Source organism: Periophthalmus magnuspinnatus, chromosome 19 (genome assembly GCF_009829125.3).
Source record: "Periophthalmus magnuspinnatus isolate fPerMag1 chromosome 19, fPerMag1.2.pri, whole genome shotgun sequence".
In the NCBI taxonomy this organism is placed as follows: domain Eukaryota; kingdom Metazoa; phylum Chordata; class Actinopteri; order Gobiiformes; family Gobiidae; genus Periophthalmus; species Periophthalmus magnuspinnatus.
Genome location: NC_047144.1, coordinates 21,280,572 through 21,292,352, shown reverse-complemented (window position 1 = coordinate 21,292,352; position 11,781 = coordinate 21,280,572). Strand labels below are relative to the sequence as shown.

The following is an 11,781-nucleotide window of genomic DNA, read 5'->3' as shown; positions in this document are numbered from 1 at the left end:
CCTTAAGCCACGTTGTAAACAGTTTGGGAGTATGCTTCGGGTCATTGTCCATTTGTAAGACCCATTTTCACCCAAGCTTTAACTTTCTGACTGATGTCTTGAGATGTTGCTTCAATATTTTTATATAATGATCTTTCCTCATGGTGCCATCTATTTCATGAAGTGCACCAGTCCCTCCTGCAGCAAAACAACCCCACAACATGACGCTGCCACCCCCGTATTTCACAGTTGGGATGGTGTTCTCAGGTTTGCCAGCTTACCCCACTCGTGGGTGTGGTCTCTGTCTTTCTCAACCAATCAGAAGCCCCTGCTGCACCTGTCCTTTAAAGGCTCATTACAGTCATGGAGGGCAGCTGTGGTACTTAAAGCCAGCCTACCTGATTTGTGCCTCACGTGCCACTTCTGACTGGACTTTTCTCTCTGACACCATTGAAATGGGAGCTGTTTGGATTTTGTGCTGCTTTCTGCTTGTTTTTGGGACAGCCACTGGTAAATAACTTTAATTTAACATTTGATTGTATCCTAGAAACTGTTAAATTAATTTATTTCATGAACGTGAAGGTACTGCAATATTGATGTTTTATTTTAGAAAATGTTCATGTCTCAGCATGGTAAAGTTATTTGTAATGTCCTAGAATCATCTGATCTGGACAATGTAGTTAAACTGCTCCAGTCAGTGGTCGACAAAGAAGACGCAGACGTGGTCTCTAAAGTAGATGCCAACGTAGATGCCAACGTAGATGCCAACGTAGATGCCAACGTAGATGCCAACGTAGATGCCAACGTAGATGCCAACGTAGATGCCAACGTAGATGCCAACGTAGATGCCAACGTAGATGCCAACGTAGATGCCAACGTAGATGCCAACGTAGATGCCAACGTAGATGCCAACGTAGATGCCAACGTAGATGCCAACGTAGATGCCAACGTAGATGCCGAAGAGGGTAAGCCAACGCAACGCACACGTTTTATATTTAACTCTTGCATGGAGGTGTTATTTCACAGTATGGCATTAAAATGATCTGTCTAGTATGCCCATTTTATTGAAACCACTTATGCCTGGAAAAACATGCCTACCTGTTGTGTCATTTGCTTGTCTCCATGGAGATTGATAACTTGAATGCCATACTGTGGAATGTTTCTAGGCAAACCTTAGCATCTTTGGACTCGAGCGGGTAGCGGTCTCTACCAGAAAATTGACATGGTGTAGGTTAGCCTTTTTAAGTAACTTGACTTTCATTACTTTTGCTGCATTTGAATAAATTTTGACTAAATTCGTAAGTGGTGGAATAGATGTCTTGTGAAGGTACAAAAATACAGGAAGTAGCGCTGAGTTCTGAAACAGGATCCCCCAGTCTGCTCATGGCTATTGTGTAACAAATTCTGGTTGCCCAGTAAGTTTTGGAATCATTTCTACACATGTCACATGGGAGGCAAATGAGTAAAATGAAATTTCACAAAAGGTCAGTTTCTTTTGCAAAATCTTAACTAGAATTGTGTGAACTGGAAAGTCTAACCCAAGTTGTTTAATGTTAACATTGGCTCTGCCAAAATGTCATTTCAGTGGAAGTGGTCCCCGTCCTGTCCAATGACGCTACAGGGAGCGCACGTAATGAGGTGGGTTCTTTTTTCATAGAAGGGCAGAGCTATAGTCTGGATGCCAACTAATTTGCACCTGATTTGACAAAATGACTGTACAGAATAAAAATCACAAATGGGGCTGATTTGAAAAGTCAAATCTTGTAATGTTATGATCAAATATCAGGACCGGTGCACAAAGTCATGCCAGGTTGCTGTCACAAATTACAACTGCATTATAAAAGTTGCTTCATTGAATTCAGTTGGTCTTGTGCAAGACCACATGGCAGTGGAGGAATTGCCCTAGGTATAAAATCAAAACTGGTATCTAGCATTTCTGTCAGGCATACTATCAGACTGCAGCAACGTAGACGGTGTCTGTAGCGGTTTCTATATGAGAAAATAAAATGGGTGTGTTGACCAGTCTAACGCATGGTGGTAAACTACAAGCAGATGTAACAATTCTACCTAGGGTTTTAAAACTGCCTTTCTGTTTACAGACCACTTCAGTCACTCAAAATGATGCCGTGAATGCGACGCAGCTCGACGCCGGCAGCCCCGTGAATGCGACGCAGCTCGACGCCGGCAGCGAGCCAAGTGGCAACCACACATCCAGTGAAAAGGGGAGCAGAAGGCGAAGACGTGCTATGCCCTTCAGAAGAACCCTTCGGTGAGAATGGAGGCACTGACTGTCCAGAGACCCCAAAAGGTCTTTGACGCACTGCAGCAGTTTTGTTTCAAAGATGTGTTGCATAAGTACTGTGTACTTTTCTCAAATAAAATCTTAACCTAAAATGTTTTGCTGCGTTTGTTGTGTTTGGAAGTTTACTAAGAGTTGGGCAGTAACATGGTCTAGAGCTAAACAAGGTACAACTATTTAACGAGACATTTATTCAGACAGGAATCTTGTCTTTACTTGCAAAGAAGCCCCCCCCAATGTCGACGCTTGCTGTCTGAACTTAAATTAACCCTCCTGTATCTAATGTAGGAAAACCCCATGCGACTTACCCATCAATACAAAGTCTAGCACAGAAGTAATTGACATGATAAAATGACTACTTCAATGGCCACATTGACTAAAAGGGGAAAAGTTATGACATCTTGAAAAACTCGAATCCATTTGGACTTTTCTGATGCCAGAGCACAGCTCCGTGTGTCTCAATTAGGTAGTGCACTGGAAAAGATTCCCCTTGGAAGCATCACTATTTTGGGGGGGGTTCTCCCTTTTTCTGTGTTCTAACAAAATATGCCTTGATTTGGTTTTAACAGTGCCTCATCAGCAGAGGGAGCATTTGAATACAAAATGTCATCTCCATATAAATGTATGAGGTGTTCCCTTAAATTGTATCCAATGGAATTAATAAAAATGGTAAAAAAGCAGGGGGCCCAAACTTGAGCCTTGGGGCACTCCTTTACTTAACGTTTGAAAAGCTCATTTAAACACAGTGGCTGCTACTGCCTGGGTTCTGTTTGAAAGTATTTTGGAACCAATTAAATGCGCCATAGTCAAATCCAATCTGCTTCAAGATGACTGGCAGAGGGGGAGGATTCATCACAAACTTGCAGCCTAGTTGTCTCAGGCTTTTTACTGCTTCTAGAATCTCATTTCTTCCTCAAAGATATCTGAATTCCCTGCATTTAACACAATTGTAGATGATGGATGATACTGCATCCTAGTATCCATATACCATTTCATTTTGTATATGCCACACCCCTTAATGTTGAACTTGTCAATGGTAGTGGTCGATCAGAAGCTTTGCAGTATGGCAGGTCTTTGGTGGAATCACTGGATACATGACCGGCCCAGTCTATACGCAGACTAAGCAGCTGCTTAGGGCCCGGAGGCCACCAGAGGGCTCCCAAGAGCCCATACATTTATACTGAAAATAAGGAATGGAATGTTTTTTATTTTTGGAAACTAAATGGCCCTCAAGTGTTTATACTAGTCTAAACCAAGTAGATGTGTTTTATTTTCAGTAGGTAAATATGTGCCGCCTACATCAAAATAATGTGATCCTAAAATCCTTTTTTTTTTTTTTTTTTTTTTTTGATAGGTATCAGTTTGTTAATGTAAATCAGAGCTCCTCGCCATGTTCAAACTTCGTGCCTGTGTGAAGGACATAAAATCCTGGATGACACTTAATTATCTGCTGCTTAACCCCAAAAAAACATCATTGTTCTAGGCCACAAAGGCCTGTAAGACTACTGGGTTACAAAAAAAAAACATTTTTGAAAGTTGTGTTATGGCTTTCTTTAGCATAAATCTTTTTGTATTATTATGGATCATTTTGACCTAACCTTCATAATACTATCTGTTATGTATGTTATGTTTGTTATGTCTTTTCTGTGTGTCTAGCGGCCTTCAGCCACTTCGATTAGACCAAACTGGCAAGATTGTTTTGGTGGTATAAATACTCTGTATTGTTTACATTTGTTAGCTGAGGGCGAGACAACACCGTTAGGGACACAGCTCATTGACAAATGTGCACAATTGATTCAATAAACCAGACCTTTGATTTAAGACGACTTCTCTGTTGATTTTTATATCTTTAAGACTTCTTGACCATTAGAAATTCCACAACAGTTGTCTGTGTTTTTTCAACTGAATTAGGACCATTTTGCACTGCAGAATCCAAAAATGATATCAATTTTTCTCAATCAGGTCAGGTTTTTATGCTAATTTGATTTAGAAAAATCCGTTCTTCTGTCCAAATTGATTACAATTTTGTGACATTATCAGTTGATTTTCTTTATTTCTCATCCAAAAATGTTTTAGGAGATAAAAAATAGTTTTCTAACAATGTATTAATTAAATGTTATGTTGTGTTAATTGATAAAGGTAAGTACATGTAAATTGGAACGTTACGTTATCATTGTGCAAAATTCAGGACATGAACTTCAGTTTCTATGAACCCCTTGAATGCTCAGCAGCAGGGATGTCTCTCTTCAGAGTCCAACAGTAATCAGCCATCATGACTGCATCCCAGCGTCCCTGATACCTGGTCTCCATCTCTTTTATGTCCTGATGGAATCTCTCCACCTGCTCATCACTCAGTGATCCCAGATTCTCAGGAAACCTGAACATTTATCTCCTTTTGGGAAAAAGGATGTGGAGCATCATCATTAAAACCACACTGGAGGAATCTTTGTCACTGATGTCAGGAACTTCTACAAAGACAGGTACTGGAATTTCATCACAGTGAGCTACAGGACGACGTGCTGATTCACAGTCAGGATACTTGAGGCTGCTTCGGTTCTTTCTGTTGATCCCAGTCACATGAATAGCCCAGAAGTAGCTATTGATGTCGGCTCCCTCCAAACCATGGGAATTCCAAACTTTAGACAACTCTTCTTGCCTTTAGTTCACTGACGCAGATACTCGGTGCATGACTTGCATGCCATGTGTGGCGCCCAAGCTTCATCTTGGTCACCAAGTTTAATACCAAAATAAGCATGGTAAGCACGCTTTATGAAACTTGTGACTTGATTCCTGTTAGGAACATTGGTGTATTCACCGCAGATGTAGCAGAATATGCCAGGCTTATTTTTGCAAGATCTTCTAGTCGAAGCAATTTCATTCACTTGTAATATAAAACAAAACAAAAAAAACAAAAAAAAAAACCCAATTAGCCATAAGCTGGCACATGCAAAATCTTCAGAATTCATTTATAGCGAGAACTATAGCAGAATTTTGCATCATATGTCGTTAAAAAACAAATATGTAGCTTAGTTCAGAAAGTTGACCTGATTGAGCAATACCAATGTGATTTTTGGATTCAGCACATCAAAATTACCCTAAATCAGCAAAAAAATCTTGGACAATAAATTTAGTGTTGACCAGTGCTCTCGATCTGACCAGATAATCACACTGGACAATGTCAGCCTCCAGCTCTACTGTAAGGAACCTTGGAGACTTATTTGACCAAGAACTCTAATTCACAACACATAAACTGAGCATGTAAAACTGCTTTTTTCCACCTGCGTAATATAGCCAAAATGAGAAAAATCTTGTCTAAAAGTGAGGCTGAAAAACTCAATGATGCATTTGTTACATCAAGGCTAGATTACTGTAATACCCTACTAGCTACCGCATGCCCTAAAAACTCTGGAGTCCCTTCAGTCACTTCCTGTCGAGTTTAGAATAAAATTTACAGTTCTCTTCTTTAAAAAGTGCGTGTATCTGCAAGATGCTATAGTACCATATCATCCAAATAGAGCATTTCGTTCTCAAAACGCTGGACTAATGGTAGTTCCAAGCGTGTCTAAAAGCACAGCAGGAGGGAGACTTTTCAGTTACCAAGCTCCTACCAAGCTCCCGGCCCCACAGTCTCTACATTTAAGAGCAGGCTTAAAACATTCCTTTTTGAATTAGCTTCTGGCTGGGCCCATTAGGAGTAGAAATAAACCCCACCGTTTCAGCTTAGCTGCCTTAGGAGTATCTCTGCCAGGGGTAATCTGAGCACTATCCTCTATTTCCTCCCACGTTCCCTGTCACCAACATTCACTAGTCAGTTCACCTGTAGTTCGTTCACTGCTATTCACATTGTTCCCTGTCCCAGTCACCTCTGGAGAGTGCAACTGTTTCAGTTGCTGACCGGCTGGTGATGACTGGACTCTAGATGCGCCTCCTATACCCTGATCCTGTTCTGTGGACCCGGATCCTCCCCTGGCCTACAAACTTGAACTCACTCTATCTGCAAATGGATGCACATTAGTTCTGGACACATCAGCAGCCTGCCCCTCCATGGGTGTGGATCTCTCCTTCTCTGTGTCTTCGTCTTTTCACTTGGTTTTTTTGAGTTTTTCCTTGTCGAGAAGGAGGGTCTAAGCACAGGGGATGTTCTGGTACAGTTATCCATTGGCTTGTTTTCTGTTGATTAATCTGCTTATCTATTATTGACCAATGTCTGTTTCATTGGTTAAATTAATGATCTTGTTCAGGCCTAAGAGGGAACTGCTGCTGTGATTTTAGGCTTTACAAAAGTAAATAAAATTGATGCCAGAGCACAGCTCCTCGTGCACCCGTTAAGAATCCCCTTAGAAACAACATGACGATTTGCAAGTAGAACAAATAAAAAGGTTTTCCCTTTTCTTATGTTATAATAAAAATAAATGTGAAATAAATGAACATGAATCTATGGAAAATATGACTTATTTATGACCATTTCTACCTAATATTTTACTGTGCTTATTACAAAAATCTTGAACTTCAATATATGAGAGTTGCCTCTGATGGCAGCTACAGACCAGCTTAACAGTGGAGCTATTCTTTTTGAAATTTTAATATAAAGCAGTATATCTCAATTGGGGGTATATGGTTTCCATCACAGTTTAATCTCATCCTCCTTTCCGCTGTACAGTACGAATGGTGCAGTGCTTTTAGGTCTGATCTGATTTTAGATCTCAACTTTGTCTCTCTTGAGTACGCCCTAAGGTTTGTCTTTAACTTCAAATACCCCCTAACTCAGGTAATGTGGATTTTATTTTATTTATTTTTTGTAAATATGAATATATCCATAATTATTGATTATTACTATATTTTCTGTTTTTTATGATATTGATGTCCATGTCATCCTATGTAGGGCATAATCTAGAGGGAAAAGTCATCATGATGGCAAAGGGAAAAAAGGCTTGATTTGATTATCCAGCTGGTTAATAGCTATGAAAATACTGGTCATAGTAAATTGATTTAAATGGCAAACACAACAACAACAAACTTTATTTATAAAGCGCTTTTCATACAAGAAAAATGTATCACAAAGTGCTTTACAGTGCATTAAAATCAGTCCCACTCACCAAACCCACCCAACCACCCCACAGCCAAACAACCCAACCCCAACACATCAATAAACACAACCAGAGAACCCCCCACCCCAACGCACACTCCCACCCCCCACCCCAACACATGTTAAAATACCTTTGGTTTCATTAAAATAAGTTTAAATGCCATAGGCTGGATAAAGATGAACCAGATGAGAGAGCGCCACCAGTCACTGCACTGTGTAGACTTGTTTTAAAGAACAGCTTTATCAAAACTGGATTTGTCCACAGCTCCTCTGTCTACACTCTACTTCCTGCTTCGATTCTTATTCCTGTTTGATTCATGTGTGAAAATGGTGGAACAAAGGACTGTAATATTGTGAATTCAATGAATATGTATGTCTCTGTTCTAAATGTATGTAACTGTATTTTTTATTTGCTGCTGCCGCTTGGCCAGGACTCCCTTGAAAAAGAGGTTTTTAATCTCAGTGGGACCTTCCCGGTTAAATAAATGTTAAATAAATAAATAAAAAAATAATAAAAAATGAGTCGAAGACTAAAAATATAGAATTGACTGAAAATAGACCTGAATAAGTTAAAGGAAAGGAAAACTGTGTAACTGTAATCACAAGTTCTGCTGTGTGATTAGTTTGTCAGTAAGAGTTTTCTGAGAAATAGCACCTCTGCATATCCAACTCATTGGTCTCAGTATGGCATTGAACTTATCACCATGGGGACAAGCAGGAGACTCCACAAGCCAAGGCCAAGTGACAGCTCAGATCTTTGAGTAGGCGACCCCACTTACAGTAAGATGTTTATCAAGGCACTTCTGAGCAATGAAACCACCTGTTATTAATCAATCATTCAATATCACTTTATTTGTCCCCGAGGAGCAATTTAAACACATCCAGCTGTTAAATATAATAATAGAAAGCTCAAACAAAAGTCTCAGTGGGGCTCAACAGATAGAGTCATCGGATCTGGTATCAAATCAGTTTGAAGAGAGTAGCCCTCGGAAGAAAATGTCCCTCTACCAAGACGTCTCTGTCCTCTGTCAGGTGAAGCCAGATGAAGTCTGGACACACAATAGGCAAGCATCACTGAGCCCCACTCTGCTGTTGTTTCATTCAGTGATGAGACAGGCCATTTCCACTACAGCTGAAACCAAAAGTTTACATACACTATATGAAAAGACACAAAGACAGATACTTTCATCAAAGTCAGAAGTTTACATACATTTCATTAGTATTTGGTTAAATTGCCTTTCAACAGTATGATTTTTTGACATCTTTCACAAGCTTCTTTCAATAGTTTGGCAGGAATTTTGGCCCATTCCTCCTTCCTCCTGTTGTAACTGAACCAAGTTTGTCGGCCGACACGCTCACACATGCCTTTTCAGGATTAAGGTGAGGGCTTTGTGATGACCACTCCAAAACACTGACCTAGTTATCCTTAAGCCACTTTGTAAACAGTTTGGGAGTATGCTTCGGGTCATTGTCCATTTGTAAGACCCATTTTCACCCAAGCTTTAACTTTCTGACTGATGTCTTGAGATGTTGCTTCAATATTTTTACATAATGATCTTTCCTCATGGTGCCATCTATTTCATGAAGTGCACCAGTCCCTCCTGCAGCAAAACAACCCCACAACATGACGCTGCCACCCCCGTATTTCACAGTTGGGATGGTGTTCTCAGGTTTGCCAGCTTACCCCACTCGTGGGTGTGGTCTCTGTCTTTCTCAACCAATCAGAAGCCCCTGCTGCACCTGTCCTTTAAAGGCTCATTACAGTCATGGAGGGCAGCTGTGGTACTTAAAGCCAGCCTACCTGATTTGTGCCTCACGTGCCACTTCTGACTGGACTTTTCTCTCTGACACCATCGAAATGGGAGCTGTTTGGATTTTGTGCTGCTTTCTGCTTGTTTTTGGGACAGCCACTGGTAAATAACTTTAATTTAACATTTGATTATATCCTAGAAACTGTTAAATTAATTTATTTCATGAACGTGTAGGTACTGCAATATTGATGTTTTATTTTAGAAAATGTTCATGTCTCAGCATGGTAAAGTTATTTGTAATGTCCTAGAATCATCTGATCTGGAGAATGTAGTTAAACTGCTCCAGTCAGTGGTCGACAAAGAAGACGCAGACGTGGTCTCTAAAGTAGATGCCAACGTAGATGCCAACGTAGATGCCAACGTAGATGCCAACGTAGATGCCAACGTAGATGCCAACGTAGATGCCAACGTAGATGCCAACGTAGATGCCAACGTAGATGCCAACGTAGATGCCAACGTAGATGCCAACGTAGATGCCAACGTAGATGCCAACGTAGATGCCAACGTAGATGCCAACGTAGATGCCGAAGAGGGTAAGTCAACGCAACGCACACGTTTTATATTTAACTCTTGCATGGAGGTGTTATTTCACAGTATGGCATTAAAATGATCTGTCTAGTATGCCCATTTTATTGAAACCACTTATGCCTGGAAAAACATGCCTACCTGTTGTGTCATTTGCTTGTCTCCATGGAGATTGATAACTTGAATGCCATACTGTGGAATGTTTCTAGGCAAACCTTAGCATCTTTGGACTCGAGCGGGTAGCGGTCTCTACCAGAAAATTGACATGGTGTAGGTTAGCCTTTTTAAGTAACTTGACTTTCATTACTTTTGCTGCATTTGAATAAATTTTGACTAAATTCGTAAGTGGTGGAATAGATGTCTTGTGAAGGTACAAAAATACAGGAAGTAGCGCTGAGTTCTGAAACAGGATCCCCCAGTCTGCTCATGGCTATTGTGTAACAAATTCTGGTTGCCCAGTAAGTTTTGGAATCATTTCTACACATGTCACATGGGAGGCAAATGAGTAAAATGAAATTTCACAAAAGGTCAGTTTCTTTTGCAAAATCTTAACTAGAATTGTGTGAACTGGAAAGTCTAACCCAAGTTGTTTAATGTTAACATTGGCTCTGCCAAAATGTCATTTCAGTGGAAGTGGTCCCCGTCCTGTCCAATGACGCTACAGGGAGCGCACGTAATGAGGTGGGTTCTTTTTTCATAGAAGGGCAGAGCTATAGTCTGGATGCCAACTGATTTGACAAAATGACTGTACAGAATAAAAATCACAAATGGGGCTGATTTGAAAAGTCAAATCTTGTAATGTTATGATCAAATATCAGGACCGGTGCACAAAGTCATGCCAGGTTGCTGTCACAAATTACAACTGCATTATAAAAGTTGCTTCATTGAATTCAGTTGGTCTTGTGCAAGACCACATGGCAGTGGAGGAATTGCCCTAGGTATAAAATCAAAACTGGTATCTAGCATTTCTGTCAGGCATACTATCAGACTGCAGCAACGTAGACGGTGTCTGTAGCGGTTTCTATATGAGAAAATAAAATGGGTGTGTTGACCAGTCTAACGCATGGTGGTAAACTACAAGCAGATGTAACAATTCTACCTAGGGTTTTAAAACTGCCTTTCTGTTTACAGACCACTTCAGTCACTCAAAATGATGCCGTGAATGCGACGCAGCTCGACGCCGGCAGCCCCGTGAATGCGACGCAGCTCGACGCCGGCAGCGAGCCAAGTGGCAACCACACATCCAGTGAAAAGGGGAGCAGAAGGCGAAGACGTGCTATGCCCTTCAGAAGAACCCTTCGGTGAGAATGGAGGCACTGACTGTCCAGAGACCCCAAAAGGTCTTTGACACACTGCAGCAGTTTTGTTTCAAAGATGTGTTGCATAAGTACTGTGTACTTTTCTCAAATAAAATCTTAACCTAAAATGTTTTGCTGCGTTTGTTGTGTTTGGAAGTTTACTAAGAGTTGGGCAGTAACATGGTCTAGAGCTAAACAAGGTACAACTATTTAACGAGACATTTATTCAGACAGGAATCTTGTCTTTACTTGCAAAGAAGCCCCCCCCAGTGTCGACGCTTGCTGTCTGAACTTAAATTAACCCTCCTGTATCTATAATGTAGGAAAACCCCCATGCGACTTACCCATCAATACAAAGTCTAGCACAGATGTAATTGAGTCAATGTGGCCATTGAAGTAGTCATAACTTTTCCCCTTTGACATGATAAAATGACATCTTGAAAAACTCGACTCCGTTTGGACTTTTCTGATGCCAGAGCACAGCTCCTCATGTGTCTCAATTAGGTAGTGCACTGGAAAAGATTCCCCTTGGAAGCATCACTATTTGGGGGGGGGGAAGGTTCTCTTGTGTTCTAACCAAAATATGCCTTGATTTAGTTTTAAAAGTGCCTCATCAGCAGAGGGAGCATTTGAATACAAAATGTCATCTCCATATAAATGTATGAGGTGTTCCCTTAAATTGTATCCAATGGAATTAATAAAAATGGTAAAAAAAAAGCAGGGGGCCCAAACTTGAGCCTTGGGGCACTCCTTTACTTAACGTTTGAAAATCTCATTTAAACA

At 40.6% G+C, this 11,781-nt stretch overlaps 1 protein-coding gene across 1 annotated transcript; it reads left to right on the top strand.

Annotated features, from left to right (window-relative positions):
* Positions 1–233: 233 nt before the first annotated feature.
* Positions 234–11,122, top strand: LOC129457155 (uncharacterized). The gene is made up of 7 exons (XM_055229412.1): positions 234–246; positions 636–736; positions 2,079–2,248; positions 9,035–9,117; positions 9,424–9,708; positions 10,329–10,381; positions 10,832–11,122. The coding sequence occupies exons 1-7, from the start codon at positions 234–236 to the stop codon at positions 11,003–11,005; spliced, it is 879 nt and encodes a 292-aa protein (XP_055085387.1). The 3' UTR covers positions 11,006–11,122.
* The last annotated feature ends 659 nt before the right edge of the window (positions 11,123–11,781 follow it).